This window comes from Scomber scombrus, chromosome 13 (genome assembly GCF_963691925.1).
Source record: "Scomber scombrus chromosome 13, fScoSco1.1, whole genome shotgun sequence".
Lineage (NCBI taxonomy): Eukaryota > Metazoa > Chordata > Actinopteri > Scombriformes > Scombridae > Scomber > Scomber scombrus.
The window spans coordinates 8,280,213-8,307,524 of NC_084982.1; the positions used below are offsets into that span (position 1 = coordinate 8,280,213).

General features: G+C 40.1%; 1 protein-coding gene across 5 annotated transcripts in view; it reads right to left on the reverse strand.

Moving 5' to 3' along the window:
* The window catches only part of usp9 (ubiquitin specific peptidase 9), a 41,329-nt gene that overhangs the window by 4,574 nt on the left and 9,443 nt on the right, over positions 1–27,312 (reverse strand). For 2 of the 5 annotated variants that reach the window (XM_062431190.1, XM_062431188.1), the window contains exons 3-45: positions 26,267–26,412; positions 25,661–25,740; positions 24,426–24,538; positions 21,851–22,069; positions 20,866–20,981; positions 20,487–20,738; positions 19,264–19,399; positions 19,022–19,174; positions 18,632–18,736; positions 18,275–18,481; positions 18,025–18,161; positions 15,790–15,828; positions 13,909–14,042; positions 13,689–13,779; positions 12,698–12,811; positions 12,379–12,607; positions 11,462–11,557; positions 11,098–11,309; positions 10,695–10,935; positions 10,393–10,542; positions 9,850–9,970; positions 9,601–9,731; positions 8,741–9,019; positions 8,486–8,611; positions 8,043–8,168; positions 7,601–7,767; positions 7,412–7,520; positions 7,097–7,243; positions 6,802–6,948; positions 6,492–6,699; positions 6,187–6,407; positions 5,731–5,918; positions 5,469–5,642; positions 5,226–5,367; positions 4,272–5,028; positions 2,774–2,897; positions 2,450–2,675; positions 2,166–2,295; positions 1,810–1,995; positions 1,312–1,532; positions 1,131–1,219; positions 883–1,039; positions 328–540 (exon numbers count right to left, since the gene is read on the reverse strand). In XM_062431190.1, the coding sequence (XP_062287174.1) occupies positions 328–540; positions 883–1,039; positions 1,131–1,219; positions 1,312–1,532; positions 1,810–1,995; positions 2,166–2,295; positions 2,450–2,675; positions 2,774–2,897; positions 4,272–5,028; positions 5,226–5,367; positions 5,469–5,642; positions 5,731–5,918; positions 6,187–6,407; positions 6,492–6,699; positions 6,802–6,948; positions 7,097–7,243; positions 7,412–7,520; positions 7,601–7,767; positions 8,043–8,168; positions 8,486–8,611; positions 8,741–9,019; positions 9,601–9,731; positions 9,850–9,970; positions 10,393–10,542; positions 10,695–10,935; positions 11,098–11,309; positions 11,462–11,557; positions 12,379–12,607; positions 12,698–12,811; positions 13,689–13,779; positions 13,909–14,042; positions 15,790–15,828; positions 18,025–18,161; positions 18,275–18,481; positions 18,632–18,736; positions 19,022–19,174; positions 19,264–19,399; positions 20,487–20,738; positions 20,866–20,981; positions 21,851–22,069; positions 24,426–24,538; positions 25,661–25,740; positions 26,267–26,412 (7,359 nt within the window). Of the gene's footprint in view, positions 1–327; positions 541–882; positions 1,040–1,130; positions 1,220–1,311; positions 1,533–1,809; positions 1,996–2,165; positions 2,296–2,449; positions 2,676–2,773; positions 2,898–4,271; positions 5,029–5,225; positions 5,368–5,468; positions 5,643–5,730; positions 5,919–6,186; positions 6,408–6,491; positions 6,700–6,801; positions 6,949–7,096; positions 7,244–7,411; positions 7,521–7,600; positions 7,768–8,042; positions 8,181–8,485; positions 8,612–8,740; positions 9,020–9,600; positions 9,732–9,849; positions 9,971–10,392; positions 10,543–10,694; positions 10,936–11,097; positions 11,310–11,461; positions 11,558–12,378; positions 12,608–12,697; positions 12,812–13,688; positions 13,780–13,908; positions 14,043–15,789; positions 15,829–18,024; positions 18,162–18,274; positions 18,482–18,631; positions 18,737–19,021; positions 19,175–19,263; positions 19,400–20,486; positions 20,739–20,865; positions 20,982–21,850; positions 22,070–24,425; positions 24,539–25,660; positions 25,741–26,266; positions 26,413–27,312 lie in introns of all 5 variants that reach the window. The other 3 variants (XM_062431187.1, XM_062431191.1, XM_062431189.1) reach the window with 3 other exon arrangements.

Consider the following 27,312-nt stretch of genomic DNA (forward strand, 5'->3'; position numbering starts at 1 on the left):
ATTAGTAATGTGTTGCCTTAGCACCCACGGCCATCTACATGTTTTGGTGTGGTGTCTCTTGGTAAAATTTTAATATTTATGTGGCCTTCTTGATTCTATTTCTATCTAAAAAGAAATGACCATCCTGGTGTTTGACTTAAATCAAAAAATTCAGAAATGTTCAGAAATTCTGATGGGTGTTACTATAATTTCATATATCTAAACTATATATGTATACATAACATATATAGTTTATGGTGTGGCTACCTGAGTACCAAGAGATCACATTTATGTAAAACAAGGCAAAAGTGTGTTTTTGTATGTTAAGAGAATTTTCAAAGTATTTACCTCCTCAGGACAAAGTTCACAGGCCTTGGCGAGTGTCATACGTGCACTGTGTGAACGCTCAAGGAAATAGCCGTTGGAGGTTTCGTTGCTCTGAACCGGAGGAGACCAGTTGTTGTAGGTGTACTGAGGGTTCCCTGTATATGGCCTCCTCTCCAGCTCGTCCCCGAGCCACTCCACGGCCCACGTCCACTTTCGTTTCAGATCGCCATTACTCTGTGTGCACACAAACAACAAAAGGCTTCACGTCATGTATTTGTGATGAATTTGTGAATTCCTTTTCTTAGCACTAAGTTAGCAATTGTTTGGTTCGGTCTGCACCCAGGGGAGAGACAGAAACTATGGAAATAAAATAAACTTCATTGCAGAAAATAAATGCTCTTCAACAGGGAGAAGTAACTAGGTCAGACAACAGGAGAACTACATTTATCATGTACATGTTTTTCTTGTTATTTGGCACAGTGGTTCCTCATTTTCAAATCACAAACAGGACATTGATTTCTTACATGTGTGACATGAGAAAACAGGAGAGACACCTTCAACTGTGAGTATGCATACCTGTAGGATCTGGTAGGCCACGGAGCAGTTGCTAAAGAGGGCCACCATGCACTTGATACACTGGTAGGCCCGTTTCTGATAGTGGTTCTTGGAGCGCTGAATGGTGTCAAAAAGCCCGTCTCTGTCATCAGGAATGCCCTTCAGCACATTGTGGATCCTACACGACCAAACGAGGCGAGTAGAAATTTAAATGATGATCACACAACAGTGCAAAAACCAAGATTTACACACTGACCCATCAGTCTGACCTGTGTGTCTGCCAGGAGTCTTCAATGAGCAGGATCTGTAGCAGCAAGTCCAGGTAAGGCCTCAGCTCGTATGTGTAGGAGTACGCCACCTTCACACAGACAAACACATTCACACGTTACAGACTCATACAAGTAATCCTCCCACAGATATTTGGGTGTCCATGTGATGATGTTCATTTACCTGCCAGAGCAGCTCGCTGAGCACGGTGGAGGAGAACTGAGGGTTCTCCCAACAGCTGAAGCGAAGCAGCTTTACGGTCTCTTCAGAGTTGCTGCAGTCCTCGATGATCTTCTTCACGTAGCTGGTCCTCACAAACAGAATCTCTGCCACCAGCTGCTGCACAGGCATCACTGGGGCTGTCAGGTTGGTGTCGCCATAGGGGTTAGGGAGAGGAGGGTTACCTGTAGGGGGTAGAGAAGAAGAGCAATATGTGAGTAAATGTAATCTGAAATACATGTAGTTATTTGGTAAAAACATACATATTTTCTTTGAACAGTGTCTTTCATTCTTTATCTCTGAAAGCCCTCAGCTCCGAGCTATGCCTACATGGCAAAAAGGCTCAGAGTGGCTGCTTTTGTCAGTCACCAGATCCTGAGCAAGGATGAATATCTTCATTGGGCTTCACAAGTTCTTACTGCCTCCAACCAGCTGAGTTCATATCAAAGTTTGTACACTCACCATTGATAGAGGACTGCATGCGTGTTGAGACGTCACAGCAGCGCACCAGCTGGGAGACGACAGTGTAGAGCTTTCCCAGCTCGGCGTACTGGTACTTTATGGGAGGGCCGGGACCCTCATCCAGAGCGACTAACATGAATGTGGCAGGGACATTCAGCTTCAACAGCTGAGTCTTTTCTGCCAGGCCTTTGCAGGGAAAAAGAAGTGGGGCGAGAAAAAAAAGAAGAATAAAGCAGTTTAGAAATAACACCAATTTAAAAAAAATATCTTGTATGAACATTGCCTGTTCAATTTTAAAAGTCACACTGAAGGAGCAGATGTACATGACAGGTAGATGATTGCTGTGTGCTCCTTACCCAGATTGGCATACATGACAAAGAGGTTGAAGTACTGCTGCAGGTGACGGCCGTGTTCAGAAACCTCTCTTCTGAGCAGGTTGAGTACAGCTCTCAACAGGTGGTCACTTAGACTGAGATTATCACAGCCCTGATACACGAACATGGAAAACAGACACAGGATAAGAAACCTCTCAGGGATCACTTCTGATATAAATTGTCTCAGTAATTTGTATCACACGTTTATCAAAATGGGTCCAATTCAAAGCTATAACCCCAGAGTGTGGCTTGAGACTGACACCAACCTGAGTAGAGGGTCCGGGTGAGGCGGTAGGGGAGGGGCATGGGCCGTCTTGCAGGGAAAAGTGAGCGATGAAGACAATGAGCTTGGCAAACGCGCCCCGCACCTCAGCGCTCGGGCACTCAAGCAGGTACTCAGAGAACCGGTTAGGATAAGCAAACAGAACGTTGTGTGCAAACCAATAGCGTACATTCTTACTGTGTCTCAGCAGGATGCAGAGGGCGTCATACCTAGAAGAGAGATGGAGGATAGTTATAGAGAAGGATTAAAACAGAGAGGAAGAGAGAAAGTGAGCCAAAACAAAAACACTGGAGTGGATGGAGCTTACCAGTCACTGGCAGGACCCCGTACTACTTTCTTGGTGTGAAAACCTGTGCTGAAGAGGAACCTAGCAGCCAGCTGAGCACTTATCATAGCAATCTCCTCTGCCTCTGGCAGAAGATGGTCTTGTCCTGATAAAAAGAAAGCAACAATTAGCAAAAAACACCTTCTAAGTCATTTCCATGAGGTCTTCTTTATCACTTTAATGTAAGCTGTAAAAACATTTAACACTACAGTCAGAGGTTAATGTGAAAGGACAGTGACACATTTCCTTTGTTTGGCATATGTACTCCAACACAGTGTATATGGGACACACACACACACACAAACAACATTACTACAAAAGGCTATATTGCACACGTTTAGGGTGTTTATCCAATTTTGTCACCTAAAATTTGGGTACCATTTATTAAAAAGTCAACAATCCTTCAACAGAAGTAAACATCCTAAAATTAAAGCTGTAAATTGATGTAATGGAAAGTCATTTAAATCTAAATCTACTGTTGGCTTACACAGCCAACACATAAAAAATATGTGACTGTCCAACTTCTTTTAGACTTACCTTACTTTTATCACATATTATTTCAAGTAGTTAGGTAAATGATAGTAAACATCAGAAAGTCAGAGTAAGAAAGACACATAACATAGCAATGGGGAATGGACAGCAGTGTTGAGGCTGAGAGAAAGCTAAATATGTCCCCTGATCTACTGAATCACACATCCAAACCCCATACTGGATCAGCAGGTTGATCATCACAGTCTAATAATAAGTCTGTTTTTTAAACCCCTTTGCAGCTACTGAAAAGGATTCTGACAGCGATACATTTCTATTAACTTGACACAAGGTATTGTGTAGAAAATAAGACCTTACACTATATATCCTTGAAGATGTGACTCATTCTGAAATCAATGACCGCCCGCCCTCAAACATTTATTTCCTGTGAAACATTATGGGGCTCTGGTTGCATTAATAATTTATTGCAGAGGCAGCGCAGTTCTCGGCAGCTTGCACTTAACGTTACAGTCCAACAATTCTTTCCACAGGGACACTGTATATTAGCATTACTTTGAAATGTAATTTTTTTTTTTTTTTTTAGACATCCGAATCTGAGATCAGTGATACAATTATTATGGCAGCTTATATCTGTAAGAGGGAAGCTTTGAAATCCACAGTAGAGATATAAGGAAGAAATCATCACTGTGCAAAAGATCAAAGGGGCCCTTTGGGGGTATTGAATAGCAGTGTCTAACTGGAGCGGTGACGTGAACCTATAACAGATCACATGGCTCACATTTTGTCACTCCCACAATCTTGCACACACAAATTTGTGTTAATGTCAACCATCCATAATCAGGTATAATGTCAGTGTATTTTCCTGCATTTACATCACAAATACACCCAGTGTTTTAGCTGATGTCATATGGCTAAACTACCAAGACACAGTATTTTCCATCTATATAATATGATAAGATAAACATTTAGTGTCACACAGCCTGATGCATACCTGGAGGAGGGTTTAAATAGACACTGTTACAGGTCAGAAGTTTCTTAATGAACTGGAAATATTCCAGGCTGTATTGCATTCGGTTGTGCATGAATTGGACGTTCTGCTTGCGGACGCTGCACTCGATGACACCAGGCATCTTGACCTGATGCGGCTTGGTGGAGGAGATGGTCAACTCTGTGATGTATTTGACAAGCTCGCTGTCCTTGTCTAGTGAGTCCATACGCTCATAGAACAGGATGTAGGCGTTCCACCAGCGCTTCTGCCTCCGGTACGACATGCGTTTCATCATATGATCGAACACTTCGCCCATGTATTCCCCACCGAAGCACTGGTTCTTCATCTCCTCCTCATCGTCCATCTTGCACTCAGTCACGTCGCCATCATCAAACTTATACCAGCGGTTTTTCTCGCCATCGCCCCCGTTCCTTTGGATTATGTAGGAGTAGTAGTGTCCGCCGCTGGCTTGGCCGGAGTGGACCAGCACCCCCACCAGACGGTACTTGGAGCTGCCTGGAGGCGTGGGTTCCGAGGGCTCGTTCTGTTGGATCACCTGGTTCTCCGGGTTGACGTCGTCCCCTTCTAGCTTGGCCACTCCTGCTACCGTGTACGGCTCCATGTCCAGCTCCCTAGGGAACTCAAAGTAGTCATTGAACTTGATGGCACACTCCCTCTCCCAGTCGTAGTCAAATCGCTTCAGCTGGATGGCCAGGACAGGCGGTAGCTTCTTAATCAGCAGGCGCTTCACTGTGTCCACCTAACAACGAGAGAAAATCACCACAGATTAACTTTATGACCCTTTAAATAAATCTTCAAGAAGTTAATGAGAAAAAGAAAAGAGGGAGATACTTTTTAATAAACCATGGAACAGCCGTTTAGCCTGTCCTGTCTATTTTGTTTAATGAGCATCACATTGTAACAGTAGCTGACGACCAGGCGTGTGCTCATTCTCACCTTCTTATTACACTTCTCACAGTGATAGGCGTTGGCTCCCTCCAGCAGATCCCCTTTAACATATTGCTCCATGGAGTCCAACAGATTCTGGTGGTTTCTGATGTCTACATTGAGTGTTGTGAACGATTCCTCACATTCATATCTGAAAATATAAACTTTGTTTTGGTAAGAGGACCCAAGGCAGTCTTTCTGAAACATAAAATATTTCCAGGAGCAACGCACAAGAAAAGGGACTGTGCTCACCTATGGGGGCATCCCTGACAGATCTTCTGGTCAGCAAAGGAGCCTCCCAGCACCTTGCTGAGCATGGCGGGGTGGCCCAGGGCTTTCAGAGCTTCATCCAGACTGTCCACCAAAGAGTTGAAAAACTCCAAAGCATCATGCTGCTCCCTCAAGTTCACTGGCTCACCCCATAACCTACAAAGCAGACGGAAGACAATTTAGATATTGACAGCTCAACAGACAAAGCACAGAGACAATAAAAATGAGTGAGACTCTCACATACCTGAACTGTTTCCAGAATCCCCGAGGGACATAGTACTGCAGTCTGGATGCAGCCAGGTGGCCAAAGATGACCTGTAGGTGACGCAGTACCCCGATGTTGTACTCTTTCCTGTCCTCTGACTTACTGGAAGGCTTATCATCAAACTGGTGGTGATAGCTGAACACCTCATCACGCGGATCCACGTTACTCTGTGGAGGCAAAATGTTGAAAACAACATAAAGAAAACTTAAATAACCACATGTCAAACTAATGTTTATTAGTTTGTGGTGATCAGATTATTTGCATAAATTATTGCCTGGAACATTTTTTTCTGTAATTAGGATGCCCTCAGCTCCAAGATCAGCCTACGTGGCCTACAAGCCTGGAGTTGGCATTTTGTCAGTCACTGAATGCTGAGAAAGGATGAAAATCTTCATGGGGCAAAAGCTTTATTGCAATCACAAACTCTCACAGTACCTCATTCTCCTGCTTCTCATCCCCTGACATGTCATCATCCACGTCAGTGCCTGTGCCCTCGATGGCCAGGATGCCATTGCGGATCGGAGGGATCATGTACAGCTGCTGAATGACTGAGTTCATATAACAGGTGGCCCCAGCATTCTTCAGACCTACAAAGCCTTTGTTGGGCCTTGGGCCCACTGGAGGCAAGTACTCCCACTCTGTCAGTGTTTCACAACCTGAGGGGAGAGAGAAGGAACTGTCATGCATGCTGAAACTTACAAATTGACAAGTTGGGTGCATCTGTAAAACTGTCTCCTTACCTAAGTAGTACATGTCAGTTAGAGTGTCGACTATTTGTTTGAGGTTGCGGACACAGCCGACAGCCAGAGCCACCAGGAGCTCAAAGCCAGCGTTGATGGAAGCAGGGGTGCTGCACACTGGGATGGCCTGCTCTGTGGGGAACTCCCCACTCTTCATGTACTGCAGGTAAACATTAGATGCCGGAAAGATGAAGTCATCAATCAGCTCCTGACAAGAGAGAAAAAGATAGCACAGGTAAGATGATAAGAAGAGGATTAGCAGAAGTAATACATCTTCCCAACTGTTTTGGGTGTCATCTGCCTGTTGTACCTTAATGAGGTTAGCTCCTCCCTTCTCACAGCCGATGTAATACTTCTTCTCTGGCGTCTGGAAAGCGAGAAGCTCCTTAGTGACCCCAAGATGGCCCTCCAGGATGGTCTCCTCCACACCAGTCTCCCCTGTCCTCTTTACTTCATCCTAGACAAAACAAATACATTATGTACCATCAACTCTTGACCACACTCAACTTTGAGGGTCAAACAATGGATAAACTCAAACTGGGGACATAATATAAACATACTGTCTAAAATAATAAAAAAGACTGTGGTTAACAAAGCTGTTTTACCCTTATCCGTTTCAGCCAGTCAATCTCGTTGTTGAGCAGCACCTCAGCGTTTGGCAGGTTGATGTTGCTGTTGTAGGCATAGTGCAGAAGATGTCTGAGCAAAGTGAAATAGTCCCCGGCGTGTTTGGCTCGCTCCTTGGCTGTACTCTGACATGGAAATAGAAACTTAGGTAAATTAGTAGCAGTTTTACACATGATTTTGTTTATAGCACTGTGGTGATACATTTTTACAATCCAGCAAAAACTGGGAGTGTAAAATAAGAAGAGACTTTATATATAGGCTATATATATATAAATATATATATAGCTACTCACCCCCAACACAGTGAAGAGGAGTGTGATAAAGAAGAGGAGGGGACGATGGCCCATACAGCACCTGGTTGCCATCAGGAAAAATTGTTCCTGGGCCATCTGACGCACAGATCTGTTAAAGACAGGTTCAACGTCAGCAACATGATATTATCAGACAGTTCAGCTGGTTGAAACAGTTACTTGTGTACTTACTTGCTGTGGCAGTGTAGCAGCAAGTCTATGATGAAGGTCTGCCAAGCCTTCTCTTTACTAAGTGTGTCCAGAGCCGTGGGCATGAGGGCGAAACACAATGTCATCACTTCAAGGGCCTCACAACACACCTGCTCATCTTCCCCATCTGGCTCTTTTGCTGCATTTGTCTAATGAGAGAGAGAGAGAGAGAGAGAGAGAGAGATAAAAAAATATTATGCAGAAATATATTTGGCTTTTCACTTTTCAAACGGATGATTCTGGTCAAAAGCTCAACACTTTTAGAGACTAATATTTTGCTGTCCTGCCCTCAACAATCTGCATGGCGGTCACCAAAATGTGCGCCGGCTTTCTATTCAAGTCATTGCAATTGTAATATTTTCTACAATTGTAAACATTCAACAACTAAAACAAAACAATTCACAAACAATCACTAAATATTTACCTTTTCATATATTTTGCTGATTTCTTCATTAGAACTGAAGACGAGCTGCACTGTGCCACAGCCTGAAGCCCACACTATTTTCTGTACCGCTCGGATCACACAAATGTCAGGGATGTACTTAGATGCCTGGAAGAAATTCTGGTAAAAAACATTGTTCCATAAAAGCCATTATTACAGAAACTACCAATAAAACAGATTTTCTTAAATGCTACATTTATTTAACAAATGTTAAACAAATGTTCAAAGTCCTCTTCTCATCTCTATATGCAAACATCTACGTATGGTTTAGGCATTTCCTTTTGTTACCAGATGTCCACTTAGACATTTACAGATAATACGTGCCTTTATAAAGTATTTATTAAAATCCATTATCATTATTAGTGCAGGGTGTCCTAATCTTTAATATCCCTGCAAAATGTATTCCCTTAAATTTTCCCAGTTACCTCATCAGAAATCTGCTGAGCCAGGCGGATGGCTACGTTGCGTAGCATGCATTCTGAGGCAGGGTTGGGGATGTTTTGCAGGGCACTCTGGAGGACCAGGGCCTGGTCATGAGTGGCCTGATTAATCTGTAGACAATGTGAGACAGGTGGTGGGGTTGTGGAGAAAGATGAAGACATGTCAGTAAAAATAAGGCAGTTAGCTGAGGAACCAGTTTTGAAAGTATGCCTTTGTGTGAGTTATGAATGTGGGCTAACCGGTGAAACAGGTATATTTCCCTCAGCGTTGGGCTGGCAGGCCTCAGCCACAGCCTTAACATGCCCAAAGCCTACAGCAGTAAGGAGGAGTTTGGCAATCTTCAGCGCGTTGAGGTAAGCTCCACGACGTGTCTCCATGTCTGCTGATGGCAGGAAGTTGTTCCTAGTGAGCATGCTCAACACCAAGGGCAGCCCTCCGCTCTTCAGGAAGTTGTACTGGAAGTCGCTAGCGTCCTCACCCAGAGTGGCACTGGCTGGCATCAGCAATGCATACACAACCTGGAACATTGGCAAGAATAGTGTAAACCATCTTACTGATCAACAGACATGAGATAGAAACCACTGGCCTGTCTCACACAGCAAGATAAGTGAATGGAGCCCCCTCAATTGTGGAACATGGTTTCCAAATTTTATTCACTTTAGTTTGACTTCATGAGACAGGCCACATGTCTTTACGCCATACTGTAAGTGCTTATAGAGTTTTAGCACTGCGGTTCACACACCAATCAACATTAGGGTCTTTAACAGTGTTTGACTACACATGAGAGGTGGTCCAACTACATGAAAAATATGGCTATAACCATGTTGATGAATAGTGTTGCACTGTTTATACTCTCTCCCAATTATAGCAGCTCCTGAATGAGTGTGGTCACAGTTTAGGCTGTAATCTTTTAACTTTACTGATCTTGAGATCGGATGTGTCAGTACCAGCGTGGCTCACCACCTCTGCTAAAAACAGGAAACCCTTAATAGCCAACAGCAGAGCACTACATCACAGGCTGGTAAGACTACCAGAACAAACATGGTAAACAGTGCACAGAAAGAATCAATATGTGAGGCAAAGACACACTGAGACCCACCTCAATAAGGTAGAGCACTTGTGAGGGCGAGGGGCCAAAGAAGCGCGAGTCCAGCGAAGGACTGAGGCTGTTCTCACCGAGCTTGGCATGATCCAGACACACAGCTCGCAGGTTCTCCACTGTAGTGTTATCTGAGGAGACACGGACAACACAAACATGACAATGGGTTAACATTGTACATGTGTGTTGGTGTACATTTCCATCCAGTAAAATGGCTGGATAATATTGGAAGCGTAGGTCTGTGTATACCTGGAGGCATGAGTTTCATGAGAACTCGGGCTCCATCTCTGAGCAGGGGCATGTTGAGATTGCAGCCCAGGTCTGCCACCTGCCACAGGAAGGAGATGTAGCGCAGATGCAGCGACATTATCTGTGAAATAGGGCAGAGGGTGTTATAATGCTACTGCTCACACAATGACACACTACTGTTTGAAGTTCAGCAGTTAGACCACAAAGCACAGTGCTCCATATTATGGCTGAGGGATGCCAACATTTCACATGGGAAATCAGACTTGACATAATGTATTGTTATTTAATTTAAGGGTCACTAATTGACTAAAAAGGTAATAATAATAAAAAATGTTGAAAAAAGGACAAGGTAAATTGCTTACAATTACACAAATTACACTCCAAATGTGTTAAAAAATGTGTAAGTAGAATAATCACAGTCATACATTGTTAGTTACTGATTTAATCGAAACAACATTTAGGCTTTATTAGCCGAGCACAACTTAAGTACTAGGCAATGACAGTGAAATAGCCTCATTTATAGTTTCTGTGCCGTAAACTCACCACACCAGGAAGACAGCTCTCCACTTCAGGGTTTGGCCCATCGCTGTAGTGGTTGCCATGGTTACCAGGAGAGCCGGTGGATGAGTCAGAGGAGCTGTCTGGGCTTGAGGGCATGTTGGCACTCACCTGGGTCAGCTTGGCTGTGATCAGCTACAATAAAAAAAAAGATGAGTGAGTTAATGCTGATCTGACTGATGGAGTGAAACTAATCATCACTTCTCTTGTGATGAAAATTCAGATGTGGACACAGTGAAGTTCTTTTTTTTTTTTTATGCAAAAGAAAACCAGTCAAACATTCTCACCGTTTTATCCTTCAGATTGAGCTGTCCAATCAGTTTCCTGTCATCAGCTGGGTCAACAACCTCCCCACCAATAAAGAGCTCTATCTTGGTATGTGCAGCATTTGCTTTGATTCGGTTCAGGATGCCACGCCGAACTGAGCCAATTGTGTCATTGGTGTGTGACCAGATATCAAGGTCATCCACCTGACGACCCTGGTTGGGGAAACGTACGATCAATGTGATATGTTTCCCCCGGAAAGCTCTGAAAGAGAAAGAGGAGGAAAATATTTAAGTGAACCAGTTAAGACACGCGATCTAAGCAGCACAGTGTAAGACTTTTTGGATTCCTTGCTATTGTGTCTCAACTAATTAACATCAAATGTTATAATCTATTCTTGCCAAATGAAGCACTGTGACATTATACCTTGACATCGGCAGTATAGTCCTCTCCTCATGGTAGTCACTGTCACACTCATTGATGTATTCCTTGAGCACAGTGAGAACTCGCACCATGCGGATAGCCTCCTGACGGGCGCAGTTGATGCTGTCTTTGTCTCCATCCAACACGCACAGGGTATCATACGATGCCTTCAGACGGTCAAAACATGACTGGATGAAATCTTCATGAATTTCCACCTACAGGGAAAGGAAAAGTACTTTGTGAGTGCAGTCTTAGATTACTTGAATTGACCTAAACAGTACATTGTTGACAAGTGTATATGGACAGACAGGAAAAAGTAGACATAAGCAGATTAAACTGATGCTTGGAGACAGGACTGTTCCTGTACCTGATTGACTTGCAGTTTTGGTCCAAGATTGGTGTAGATCTCTTTCAGCAGGTCTATAGCTCGACTGGCGATGTCATCACTTCCTTGAATTACCACCTACGGGGGAAGGAGAAAATAGAAAAATGATTATTTTCTTCCATGCAGGGGTTTCCATCCTACTTAGAGCTGGGAGTCTGTTTTTAAGGCATACATGTCTGTAGAGGTCTGATGCACTTGGTGGAGCTTCATTATTTACCACTCAGGACACAAGAGGGGGCAATAAACTGGGCTCACAGGAGTACTGTTGTTTGTACATTTTCCTCTTGCATAATGGTGGTAAACAAAAGTAGCAGACAGAATGAAACAAGATACTAGAGGGGACTGCATATGAGTATTGTAGGTTTACAATGTTCAAGTAAGGTAGTCAGTCTCATCCTCCATACAGTTTGCATAAATGGCTGCAAAGTAAGACAGGATCTCATAAACATGTCCACTGAACAACTCTTCTGCTGTTGACAAAGCAATTCTTATCTTAAGGATATAAGTGTGGTGGAGAGAGCGAGTGTGACGAGAGCCAAATGACTGGGAAGAAGACCAGTAACTGGTCATACAGTCAAAGCTACAGCCTACACATATTACCTACATATTTGCCAAAGAAGTGTACAGCTCTCCCTTCTACAAAACAGTTATTTAAAACTAACTCAACCACAAGCTTTCAGTCTGTTAATTATAAATATTAAAGTGGTGCTTGTGGTGACTATATGATGATGTCTTTTCCAGTGTTTAATATATTAGATTGTGTTTTTTTAACCATATCATAAAAGTGTATAGCAAAAAAAGAATCCAAACTAGTTGAAAAGCACTTTCTGAAACATGCCTCCATACCAAATGAACAGAAACATGCGTTTATGTGCGCCTGTTGAAACAAATCCCCTCACCCTCCAGAGGTAATCCAGGCCTATTAGTTCCAGGTCATCCATCATGTAGGCTCTGCGCTTTGCTACCAATTTGCCCTCCCTGCAGTTGACAGCCTTGAAGAACCTCTCAAAGCACTTCATGCCATTCTCCGTCAGCAGAGATGGGTCCAACTGCAGGACATTGTTCTCAAAGAAGTCTTTGTTGATATCTGGGTCCAGGTCAGGCTCATCACCCATCAGTTTGGAGTACCTGTATCACAACATTCAGAACAGACATGTTTTCTGGTTGTAAGGGAGATCATTCAAGCCAAAGGCAAGAAGATATCAAATCAAAGATTACCATTTGAAGCAGGCCTCGCGGTCACAGAGAAACACTGCATTCTCCGCCAGACACTTCCAGATCTGCTTGGCCTGAGGGGCACACAGCCACAGCTGGCCATCTTTTAGGAGGAACCTGGCAAAAAACAAAGACAAGATTATACAGTCATTCCTGTAAGGTCTGACAGGTGATACAACATTCACATTCACTTCATGTCCTGATTGACCATGTGTGTGGAAGTGAAAAAGGAGCCAGGGTTTGAACTTCTCTTCAGTTCTCCTTTTCATGTGAAACACTATGAATGCCTTCCAGGAGAGATTGTTAGTGTATAAAAATCTGAAAATGTGCCCAGTTATCCCCATATCTTAAATATCCATATCACGTCTCCCCCTCTTTATGACTTTTGGCTTTTCACATTGCCTTAAAGTGAAGTTGTTTGGACCAACTTTAAATACTCAAGATGGGCAATTAACAACAAAAAAAGTGTAGGTCACTGGTAGAAACCTAAGATTGAAATATTTTTGATTTCCCACATGGTCAGACAACATCTCATACAAAATAGTTCTGATCGACCATAACCAACAGACAACACTATGGACGTATTGTGTAGTGCTTACTGGCTGTATGTGAGTGTATGACATATTTTAACTATATTATAGTCATCACTCTCAACGTGGCACCTTTTTTCTTCTTACATTATGATAAATAATATCCCACATTTTGACAAAAATGCAAAATGCTAATTGAACACTTGTATTCCGCCATTATACATATTTTAACATGAATGAGAGCTATTTTTAAATAACAGACATACTGAATAGTGATTGGACGGATCTCGTAGCAATACACCGGCTATTTATTACAGGACGTGTATAAAAGGCAGAATATGCTTGATAATAAAGATTTTCTCCATTTTAGTTTTTTCTATTCAGAGCTACTCTCAGATTTTAGAGAACTACAAGACCACTGCTTGATGGTATTTCAGTTTGAAAGAGTTAAGGTAATATTGTACCTCAGGAAGTTGAGTCGTTCCTGTACTTCCTGGACATGGCTGTAGCGGCTTCCTGGCCTTACCGTCTGAGGGTCAAACTCAGCCTGTTCTTCTGTAAAAGTACACATAGGACCAATCAGACCGTAGACAGTGCATGTTCCTGATTCAACAGCTGTACTTACAGTATGGCAATGAAATGTCCAACTAACACAAAGGGCTATTTCTGGCCCTGACAGTGTACCTTTGGAGAACTGCCTCATTGTCTCCATGTAGGCAGAGAGGTTCTCAGCCACCAAGGTGACCAGAGCATGGTTATGTTGCAACTGGTTGATCAGGTCGTGGCGGTAAAACACATGAGGACTTCTCTGGGTTTGACTGAAGAGAGAACAGCAGGAGGAGCGGTTGATGAAAGGGGGACAAAAACGGATATTAAGTGAGGATGCAAGCAAGACTGAAAAAAAAACAGAGTGAGAGTGAAGCTGGCACATTGCTTACCTTCAGTAAAAATGTCTGATTACAGAAAACAGTATGACTGATTTCTCATTTGTTTCTATCAGGGACATTTAGAAAGCAGCTTTTGGTGTATTTGAGTGTATGTGTGTGTATGTATGTCATAGAATAACCAGCAGAAGACGCCATATCAATTAAGGCCATTTCCTGCCTTGCTTCCACATTAAAAAAAAAAATGTTTTGGTTTGAAAGTCAAACTTCAGAACCAAATAATCAACAATTTAATTTTAATAGCCACCAAACTAGAAAGAGCCACATGGCAATCTGCAACATATTAAAAACATTTCAAATTACCAATGAAAGTTGTGAAAATTGTGAGTTGGCTCACATTCATTAAGTTGCTGCAGATACATTATGACTCATTTTATTGATTAGCAGTAGCTAAATTACACTCAACTGCACAAATTAAAAAAACAAACAAAAAAAAAACATAATTTGTGTCAAGTACTTTTTACAATTAAAAAAATTAATAAAATCAACATGCGTAAAATGACATAAGCATATATTTGAGTAAGTGGGTTCAAGGCATGAAATACCCCTGATATTTTGCATTGAATCATTTGAGCTGAAAAGAGCTGGCATCAGGAAGAATGGGGCTTCATCTCAAAGGACCTTTCATTTAGTTGTGTAACTGTCCAGATTAAAAGGACTATTCTGTGTGTGTGGACTGTGGCTCTGGTTCAGTACTATGAAACTGCACAGAAACTCCCACCATGTGCACCCCAAGAAATGTAGCCCATTAGATGAAGTGCACCCAGAGGTGTCTGCTCCTCAGAATAATGACCATGCCTTGCACACTGTTTTGAACTTGGCTTAGATTCAGTAATCACACCTTTATTTTATCTCACCTAAAACTGCATTCAATATGTTTAGTGGATCAATATTAGCTGTAACCAGTGCAATAGCTGGTCTTAATGGGATCCATAGGAAATATAACTACAATAGTTTAATGTGATTATGATAGTTATGACAACATTGCATACATACATAACTAGATGCACATACTATATAATCAACACTTGTGCTTCAAGCTTTTTGTCATTATATTTATTGATAATGAAATCAAATTACATAAAATTAGACAATTGAAGAATAAACTAGGTGTGGTAATTATTAGAACTTACTACATAATAATCATACACAATGACTACTTAGAGACTACTGTATTATATTATATATGATTGTTAATGTAGATGTAGTCCTATTGATCCATCACCTATGAAATCTTTAGGTGTCATTTTAAACCTAAAGTCAGGAGCTCCTACAAAGAATGTGATGGATGAGCAAACAATTGCTGTTATAAACCTTTGCAATCCAGAAGGAAGGAGCAACAAAAGCGTAATTTAATGTTGGAGCCCCCTAAATAGACCTACACGCTATTATTTTCCCCATTTTTATTCTCTTGATACACTGAACTACATATGTGCAGGACTTTGGACAGGAGCTTGAATGAAGAATGAGTCATTTGAGATGAAACCCAAGAAAGGATTGCTTAAAGCAGATTCATGACAGATTTACATTTTATAGTACATGTTATAAACATGTCAAAGAGAAAGTTAGACTTGACGTAACACAGAAATAGGTAGAACCCTGGAATTAGCACTCAACTTACCCCACTAAGTTCGTTTGTATGTTAATTGGCATTTTCTTTCTGAAAAAACAACAGGCATGTATACTACATATTTTCTATAGGGACTAGGAAAATAAAACACTACTTCAATGTAAGTGACGATTAATGCCAAACAATGTAAGTTCAAATCAATCTTACAATAATTTCACAAATTTACCATGTTAACATTATATGAATGCAGTAATATCTTTGTTAGGGCTGCAGATCCTGGTTAAAAATGTTTTAATCACTACAGCTCCCTGACAGCTTCCATATAGCCTATACAGTTTGATTCAATGACAGAAAAAGTTTTAAAGTATGGTAAACCTGCACACCTCTTCTAATAAGCATGTATTACAAATAGGATTTTTTCACAGAATACATTTTGACATATAGTAGGAAGAGCACAGCTGTAAATAATACTATAAAAAAAGTCAAAATGCATGCTCTGGAAAATGCTTATCATTAAAAAAACATGCAAACACAAACAGTAACTTTAATATATCACTGAAAACTGACTTAATAAAATAGCAACCAGTTTAAAAAGCTAACTGGCTAGTTAGCTATCTAATCTGGTACAGTTAACTAACAAGCTAGTTAGCTGTAGAAAGAAGTGTGTATTTTGAAACGTTGGATGTGACTGACTAGTTCAGTTTATGCAAGGGTTTGAGGTGTTTAAGGGCCTAAATCTATCAACATAACCCAGCTCCATCTTTCAACAGCAGTTAGAGTTTACTTTAAGTATAACAAAGCAAACAAAGGCCCAATTTACACTTATTTTAAGTATCTTGTATCCAGATAAAATCCAGATGCAATGTGTACATTTTCATTGTACTCAAGAAAAATTGAAAAACCAACTGTAATGCTTGATTTAAAAGGGGTCTCAATGTGTTTTCAGAACATACAAAACAAAGTTTAAAAAGAAGTTGATAGTAAAAAATAGGTTTAGTGAGACATCAGTAAAAAATAAAAATCTGAAAACATTGGCTGTGTTGCCCAGTGAGCACTCGTGGTTAATTAGTGCACAGGGATGAGTTGCAGAGGGAAATTCTGGTGTTATCTCGCAGTGGTATGAAGCTAAACCGCTGGGCCATTTACTGTGGTGGGCACTAATTATAAGAGTTGATGGCCTCAGCTCTTGTGCAAATGTGATAAAAATGCCTGGAATGTCAAATATGTGACAAAATTAAATCTCAGGTTTTGTTGCTTCTCTTATAAGTGTTCATGTGTTGTGTGGAATCAATGGGCATCATTCAAAATAACATACTTTTTAAAAAAAATACCAAGGAAACAATTCATACTTGCCAACATTTTCCAGCATGTTTCCTGTAAAAAAAAATAGGGCTGGGTATCGATTCAGATTTCCCAAATTGATTTGATTTGGATTCACAAGGTCTCAATTTGATTGCCAATTGGATATTAATTCAATTAGGGAGTTTTCATTTATAATCAAGTAAAATTGGTATTGTGAGAGATTCTAAGAGAACTAATGCTGTAAATTGTACAAGAAACCCACTATCTGGTCCATTATTAAAAATATTCATGTTCACATTACAAATTGGCTGCAAAGCAGCCACATTAATGCAGTTTGTACTTTAAGACAATATAGTGTGACTCTGCAGACTGACAATTATTAGTGAGTGATCAGATACGTTTTATCTTTAATGCAGTGTATAAAACAACTTTAAATTTTAAATCGAATCGTCAGGCAGTTCATGTAAATAAGGTGGCTACAAACATACGTAGTGTAATGTAAAAACTCACTAAGCATCACTTTGCTATGATCATATCACAAAGCTTTTGTGGTGGCTTGGTAGTGCCTTCAGTGGAGCAGCTCCCATCATGTTCAACGAGATCTAGCCATGTGATCTTGGGATGGCGGGAGCTGCTCTACCAAAGGCACCACTAAGCCAAAGGGCAGTTATCTGGATTCATTTCGTATTTATTTTTATTCTTTATCTTTGCACTAAATGTTACCTGATTTATATTGTTTGATGTACTGTTGTTGTGTTATATGTGCCTTGTAAGGTGTCCTTGAGTGCTTTGAAAGGTGCCTTTAAATAAAATGCATTATTATTATTTAAAATCCATGGGAAAAGACATATTTTGAAAAAATCAATCTGAGATTTTATGAATTGATATCAGAAAATTTAAACAAAGATCAATTTCAAATGGGAAACCTTTTTTTTTTTTTTACCCAGCCCTATAAAATAAAATCCCTTTCAGTCATGACCTTACCTAAGGTTTTGAGGAGCTTCTCCAAAGAGGCTACAGATTTCTCTGATTTGCTTCAGAGCAGGGATCACCCATTTGTCATTGGTTCGTAGTTCCTCTATGAAGCGATCTATCCACTGGATCTTCTGTGTGTCTCTGTCCTGTGGGTGAAAAGGAGCAAACACTATCAATATTTGTAGAGTTAAAAAGGGCATCTATGTGTCATTTTTCATGCCATTCGCGTCAATTATGCCAACAACTGCGCAAAATGTACCTGTGAGCAACTGTAATCCAATATTTTGATGTGAGCACTAAGAGCCTGGTCCATGATGTCTACAGGCACATCATCGCTGTGTGCGAGGTTCCACAGCAAGTTGAGGACCTTATGGGCCATCACCCCATCCTTATCATCCTCAGCCAGGCGCCGGATAAGTTCCAGCAATTTTTCACGCTGCTTCTTGCTGGCATTGGTCCAGCTTGCCTGCACAAGTGGAGCACCCAAGTCCAGAGGTTAGTATAGCGGACACAACGATAAGTTGCTGTGATGTTACACTTCAAGTGTACTGTGAGTAAACCAGAGCTGAATGAAACTGTATATGGAATACAAAATCCCTCATAATTTGTGACTCACCTTGAAACAGTCAAAAAGGTGATCAAGCTGCTCAGGTGAGAAATCCCACGCCAGTTTGGCCAAAAGGTCATGGACATTCTTCACAATAGCCTCGTGCTTACCAGCCTGCAGATGTTAACACACAAAACACCCAACTGTTGGTTTGATGTAATTAATTACTTAACAAGATCCTATCAGCAGCAAACTTTATGTTTACAAAATGTAATGCTCTTTGTTAGCATTACAGGAAAGTGAACCGGAATTTCTATCATGTACTTTGATTGGATGATATTGTATAGATTTAAAATGTAAAGTGGTAAGATATTAATCTATAACTAAACCAATTTTTCTTGTGTGTGAAGATGACGGCATCGACACAATACTACTAAAATATTTGTCGTTGCAGTGCACCTGTGCAGCCCAGATGTTGTCCAGATCTTGCATTGTAAGAGCTTTCTCTTTGATGACGAAGCGAAGGATCTTCTCCAGTTTCTCGACGTACTGCGGCTGGTGCAAACTATCCCTCAGGACAATGGACAGGATGTGGTTCTGTTGGATCCACTCCTGAGACAATATGAAGACAAGTCAATGTTACATAAAGACAACTCTTGGATATAAAGTAGAAAAGTAAAGAAGTAGACGGCTGAGCTTACCGCCATGCGCTCTGCAGTCAGCCATTCCTCCTCTTCAGGGTTATGCCGATGGGTGTAGTAGGACACACTGGAGATCACTTTGTTAACTTCATTTAGTGCATTCATTTTGCCGTTAAAAGAAGAAATTTGCAATAACCTGGTAATAAAAACGAAAAGTTAATTTAGTTTACATGAAATAATTTTATATGTTTATGATGACAATTGCACTTAAAATTTAAAGTCTGGTCAACATTTAGTTTTTTGAGATGCTGGAGAGTTGTTTTCACATTCATCTGCATGTTTTGTGACATCACGACTAGTTTGGAGCCAATCATGATACAGTATGCAATTTATATAAATGTGACGTGAAAACTTGAACCTCCAGTGCACAAACGCTGAAAATGAACTTTAGAGTGAAGTAGGAGACATCTTGTGTCCAGCTGTTACATTTTTAAATGACCAATATTTATATATCCATAGATTTGGGACGTTTGAATGAAGTAGAAGGACTTGATGTAATATTAAGGAGCTAAATGAACTTCAGACAAATAATTATTCCAAGCAGTTTATTTCTAAATAGAGTGGAAACCGCTTATAGTAATCACATCTGTCCTTGTCAAATTGATCACTACAAGTGGATGATTATTATAACCAATTTTCATGCAGATTACCCATCTAATTAACATTTATATATTTATTACATTAATATAAAGAAATTGAACCATTTTTTGCTATTTAATGAATTCGAACACTTATTGTTTTGCTGCTGAATCTTGCTGGTTCGTTTTAATCATAAACTTCAAGGAGATTATGTTTTTCATTGAGATGTGCACATAGAACCTGCTTTAGGTAACCAGCTGGAAACAGCTGGGTTACCATGAAGCTATAATGGTACCGCAGGAACTAAGTACATATCATAGATGTATCATGGGGATAAAGTAAGAAAAACAAAGTAAAAAACAGAATTAACATAGTTTTACATTTTTCCCCTCTATGCTGTCATGTATGAAGAGACCCAAAATGAACACTGTAAGCAGACTACTTGATAACTATGAGCAAATTCTTTGAACAGCATTTGTATAGGAATGAGTCGGTCCTAAGCTTTCTGATCCACATAAGCGGTTCATCGCTGTAACTGTGATCACTAAAAAGCAGTTTCCACTGTATCTTGAAAAATGTCTGGGGGGGATCTTTACCAGTTTCATGAGAGGACTTTAAGTAGGACATGCTCTTTTCATACTCACCTAAGAATCATTTTTAACCTAAAAATCTCTAAATTCTTCACGGTCTCCTCCTGTCCTGGTACACGAGAAGCCAGATTCTTCAGAGATTTGATTATCATGGACAGTGCGTCGTTTTTGGCTTCATTCTTGGCCTCTTTCTTAAGCTCCTCATCTGTGAGATTCTCTAGAAACTGGGGAACCATTTCGATGATTGGAAGGAAGTACTTCTTTACCGTGTGCAATGTGAGGAACTCGTAACACTGGCCAAAAGGCCTGTAATGAAGAGAACATAAAATCAGCTCACAACAACTAGTAAACACATTGTTAGCCCATTAAATGTTGGTGAAAGTCCATTAACATGGTGTCAAATATTATGCAACTTCTTAAACAACAGGCTTACTTGATAAGTGCAGCGATGATCTGGACGTTCAGTGCTTGGCCACTCATGAAGCGATCGTGCAACATTTGAAACCCGTTTAACGTGCCAAATTTGTTTATTAAGTCCACCAGCCAGCCCTGTAAGTAGGAAATGAAGGGTTAGGAAATGAAGTGAACAGTACATTGAAGACTCAGTAATCTCTAATTTGCTAACTGGGAGTTAAAAGAGACTGTGTTAGACGGTGGGGAGACTTCAAACAACCACTTTTTGGCTAATAAATAATCTTAAACCTAGTAAAAGGTTTGCATTCTTGTTAATATTTAAGGATGACTCATTTCAACCCTAAAAACTAAACAGTAGCAAAATAAAAGTCTGACACAGTTGTACAGTGGAGCCCTAAGTAGACCTGGGCCTCCTGCCAACAGAGTCAGACAGGCAAGCAGCGCTGCACTGCCGCTCAACACTGACCCATGCCCACGCTGTATTCATCACTCTTTCACTGTACAATTCCTATGCCCTGGTGTATCCACCTTCTCTTTTACACAATCTGCTTTCTGACACAAGCACTAAGTGTCTTATTGACTTTGAGTTCCCCATTTTTCATTATCTGCCTGCTCCAGAGGCAGATTCTTTGTTTCACAGGGGCCCTTCAGGGTAAGAGATTTTGTCTAGGTGGAAAAAAAAAGAACTGTCCTCTGAGGAAGAAAAAATGGCCTGTTTTCTGCACAGCCGTCACTCACAACATGATTTGTAATGTACTAAATGCTTTTACACGATGTATATTATATTTAAAAGCAATTTGTTGAGGAATATCATGAACAGTCCAGACTATTAAGGGTGTATTTTGGATTTATATGATCACAGAATGTAGGGAAAAAGCAGTAGGGTCAGTTTTAAGAAAATGTTGAAAGAGTAAGAATGAAAGACAATCTATGATCAGCCTCAAAACTTGAGGTAATTTAAAGGGCACAATTTTTATTAGATGAAAGATGCAGTGGTTTTTCACCTTAGGTGAGCGTGGGTCTGGTGGTCGGGCGGAGAGCTCATCGTCAGCCAGCTGTGCTCCAGCGGGGACGGTCTCAGAGGGCCGTGTGCCATTGTAGATGTGGAACTTGCAGTGGGGGTTGGTGGCCATGGCCAGCAGCTCCAGTAGGGGGAACCAGTCCTGAGAGAGCTTGGCCACACACAGCTCCACCAACCGGTGTGTGTTATTGATGATACACCTCTGTGGAAAAGAGAAACAAATTACATGTTTAACTACAAGAGACACAGAAAGAATTGACAGAGGATGAAGCAGAGAATTTCAATTCAAAATTGACAAATTTCAAGGCAAACTGGAAAATGTCCTTCCTCAGGAATGAGTGAGATCACGTGACTGGATTAACCACCATTTGCCTTCTGTATTTTAGACTGTTAAATACACTATATACCTGTTATGACCTGAAACCTGTACATATTTGGGAATTACCCAAATCAGAATTGAAAAAGTTGAGTCTGACTTTCCAATTTGGGTCAAGGTGTAAAATATCATTTTGGATATTCTTGTTTTCTAAAAGCACTGAATTAGTGATGTAATTTCAATAACACCCTGTACCTGGTATGAGAAGAAACACTAGATTATTCATGGCTTCTGCCCAATTACCCTGCAGTCAAGCACACCATGATAGAGCAGCTGCCACAGACTTAACTCCTAAAATAGACTCCTGTCAAGTCTCACATATTACTCGTAAGACTTATGTTTTTGTGCCTTCACTAGTATAATCACGATAAAACTTTTTTTCACTTTACAATTCATTTTGCATCCTTAGGCAGTTAAATCCAAGAGATATACACGCAGATTAAAAACATACATACCATTTAAGATCGCCAAACACACACACATAAAAAGTGTGCCTGCTTATCATCTTATTAGTAAAATGCCAGCCTACTGCCGCTCCTACAAGGCTCCGAGCTGCAGATGTGCCAGTATCAAATTTTCACTCAACAATAATTGTGGCCAAAAATATCACACTAAGTGGTATTATCACAATTATCATCAAACTGTCATGAAACACCTCTATTAGTGGTACAATATTACTACTTCACACCATGGTTGGCTTGGATTTAATAAAATTTAACAATGAACTGCGTATTGCTTATCAGACCATGCAAATAAACTGACATCAAGAACACCAAAAACTAAAGCAGGCTGGTTGTTTTAAGTTGGACATTTAACTAGAAATTACTCTGTGTTTCTCTTAGATATTATGTATATCCTGATCTGTTTTGGATATCAACAATTGTTAAAGAACTAGAGAAACCTGCATATTGTTGATCACTTGTATTTACAATGGTTTGGTCCTCAGACTTCTACATCAAGTAAAATTCATGAATTTCATTTTGGTTCTTTCACTGTCAGTATATTATGTAGCCTATCCATCTATAGGACCTTCAGAAGTTCAAGGAGTTGTGAGGAAGAATGTAATGTGTGAGATACTGATGCAGCGCTCTCTCCCTGAACATTACTAGCTAACATTAGCATAGCAAGTCATATCCAGAGTGGCTAAAGCTAACCAGATAAGGAGGCTAATTCTCTGGTGCTGTGTTGGCTGCTGTCTCTCTGTTGGATTGGTTTACTTTATCAAAGTAAATATTAAAGACAGGAGAGCAACAACGACAATCATAGTAATGAAGGTGATTGAAAGGTTTGGTGATATTGTCACCACTGGAAAGTTTCACCAGGCTATACAGTAGAAACACTATAGCAGCACATCTCTACTCCAGAGACGGGCTCACATATCTGAAGGAACCAGATATGAGTAATCAATATGGGACTGACTCATCACAGCATACTAAAGACAGCTTTTAGATACTTTGGTCATGTAGTTTGTAAGAGTCTTGCTTCCTAGACATTTTGAGTGACTAATGAGAATAATAATAATAAATAATAATAATAATAAAGAACAGCTGTGGATCAGAATACATACTTATCTGAACTATAATATGCAAACCTGTGTAATGTACTCAAATGACTTGAGGCAACTTTAGTTCAAGTACGGCTGACAGAAGAAGCAAAGACACTGCGCCCTTATGCATCCTCATCTGTCCAATGTGTTTATTGTGAAAAGGTTCCAGAGATCAATCTCCCTAATACAACACAACAGCCAACCTCAGCTACTTTCAACAAAAAGAGTATTGATCACTGCTGCTGTTGCCTCTTTCCTCAGCTCTAGAAAAACCAAACAGAAAACTCAATTTGCAGGCAAGACCCAGGTCTGAACACTGCATACTTCTTATAAGATAAGGTCAAAGATGTTAAAGGACAAATAAAGCTTAGCTGACTGTGCTGGATCACGCCACCTGTCAATAAACATATTTCTGTCATTAACACTTTTGATCCTTCCATTTAAACCAGTAAGAGTAGTTTTGGTAATCTCTGGGATATGGAAATGGTGTCAAATTCCCAAAACTGAATTTACTGCACATCTGGGCAATCTTCACCTTTAAAATGTAGTATGAAGATGCATTACATATACCAGCAGGGTTTTCTGTCATAAAACTTAACATTTTAAACAAAAACACAGTATTAAATTCAGACTCACATGAATCTCAAACTTCCAGCCACTGACTGCCTCGTCTGTCAGGATCTTTGTGAAGGAGATGGTCAGACCATCTCGGAAAAACCTCTGACATGCCTCACACTTCACATCCAGTCCTGCAAAGAAAAACAAACACTCATATTAAACCGTATTCATATGAAATGCAGGTGAGTCTAGAGATAAAGTGTTCAATTGCATTAATAATTGTTTTTAATAAATATCAAGGAAATGAAACTTTTAGATTCATTAAGGTTTCAAGGAGTTTATTCTAGTGCGGCTTTAAAACGGGGGCTTTGTTTTCAGCACTTGACAGTCTAAAGATGAATATCTGGAGTCTTACTTCAATCTCAGTATGACATTTCATATCTGACGTACAAAACATCTATTGACAAGCTATTAGCAATTACTGAACTGAGTCAATTTATTCAACGTGTTACAAGCTTTCTGTATCACAGCCTAAACATGAGGCAGAGCAGTGATGCAGTTCATTTCATTAATCTATGCGACATAGGACCATGACTACATGGTATGGAGAACAAACGGAACATACAGGAATAACAAAATGATAGCTCACAGATGACTAAAGTACAACAAATGTTACTTACACAAAGGAAGGACGTTCTTCAAACAGGCACCTTATTTACAAATTACTTTGGGCTTATCTGATTGTAATAACCAAATTAATTTTAACAGACGGGTGGTTTAAATAATATTTTGGGAAGTACCTCCGCTATAATTCATTATGCTTACATTCAAACAGAAAATTATAATTATCTCCCAAAAGGTTATCATTACATAAGTTCTTCATATCTTACAATGACCATGGGATTCTGGTGTTGCTCATCCTAAATTTACAATACAGCATGTCTGTACTGGTTTTCATACAGATACTTTACTAGTATAAGTTGAATGAATTTTACATAAATATTAAACAATATCATACTTTTGCGCTGACCTTTTCTACTTTTGCATGAACTGATCTTTCAGTTTTTTTTTGAATCACTGTAAATTAAATCTCTTCATATTGTGAATTGTTGCATGGAGTAACAAAAGCACCTTGGGCTCTGGGAACTCGTGATGGACTATTTTGCACTATATTCTGATATTCTATAGTGTAATAATTGAATAATTGAAAAATGAGCTGACAGACTACAATAAAAATAATTATTGGTTCCCACACTGTACTATACTTTTATTTATTTGTGAGTCATCTGTGCTTCATGATGATTAATTCCTACCTTTTTTACTCAGATCTATAGCAGCTTCCAAGAGGACTTCTAACTCTCCTTTTGGCAAAACTGGAACGACCCAACGAGGCCTAGGAAGAAGAGACCCACATGAATCAACAGAAAAACCAACAAATGCATGTAAAAGACACAGTAATGGATCATGGCTACCTGAACCCTGAAGAGCCCAGTTTACCTTGCTCTCCAAAACCTTTACTGTATGGCTGCAACTCTTATGATATGTTCTTTAAGTGAAACTTGGAGGTAGAATACAAAGTTAATGGAAATAAAAAGATGCATCCACCCAATTTAATAATTTGCACTTATCCAAAAATGTACCAATGCACTTGGTGTATATAGAAAGAGAAAGAAAGAGGACAGTCTGACGATACTGAACAAGTCTGAAATCATTAAATGTCAAAAGAAAGGAATTTTCACTTTCACTTTACAAAGTGAAATTCACTCACTAAAAGGGTTCCCTGTGGACTTTTCAATAACTAAGAGCACTGAACAGCAATATTTTCATGAGTGGGTTCGCATTTTGTTTGAACTGTATGTCGTGTGCTGAATTAAGGGTGACCTAGGTTGCAGCCACTGTGCCAGCATGCGAGTAAATACCTGTTGATCATGTCATCTAGCTTGGCTAGGTCAGTGTGGGGGAAAGCGGGCTCTTCCTCTTCCAGCTGAGGGGGCCCGTCCCCCTGGCCCTGTTCATCTGGTGGGCTCACTGGAGAGTTCTCATTAGATGAGTTTGGAGATGATGTCTGGGGAAAAAAACAAATAAATAAATCAGACATTAAACAGCAGTGTAGTTACCAAGAAAAACTATCCCGTCCAATGGTGCAGCAATCTGTTGGTTTTTCATTACATTTTCATGGCAGTTTTTTATTTTGATGGTAGTTAAGAGACAGGAAACAATGGGAGAAAGTGGTGGCACAGTGTTATGGTAACAGGAATCCCACAGAAAAACCACCAACAACTGAAAATACTTCATTCAACACAACAAGAAACCAAATGAATGGGTGAATGAAGTTTGTTTGTGTTGAACAGTAACAACACACACCTGAGTATCAATACACAAATTGACTCAACAACCCCAACAATGGCCAAACAAGCTTTGTATTGCACTAATGTGTACTGAGGCAGCAGAGTAAGAGAGAGCGAAAGATGAGTTAACAATGCACATTTTATGTTACGTTACATGTGCACTCCAACAGTTGTAACAGTAAAATTTGTGAAGTTAACAAAAATATATTGTGGCCATTTCTCAATTAACTGGTAGAAAATCACCCACTGCTGAGCTCCACACAACTGCAACAACAGAGCCTCTGCACCACATCCTGAGCTTAAAGGATTGCTCTGTATCCAGTTCTAGTGGAAATTTGCTCTCCACTCAAGTTTTTTGGTGAAAAATACAACAAAAGTACATGTTGCAACTGTATTAGCGTGAACTCCCCTGTCCACACTCACTAGAGCAGTGGGATTGGAACACCTGCATCTTCTTTTTCAGGTTGGCTTTTGAGACTATTTTGGAAGTTACTTAACAAAACAAAAACTTAATTGCCTATCACACAATGATAGCACATAATTGTCTTAGGTTAGGGACTCATAAACAACATAACATACATCTAGGGCTGGGCGATTATGGCAAAATCACGATTAAT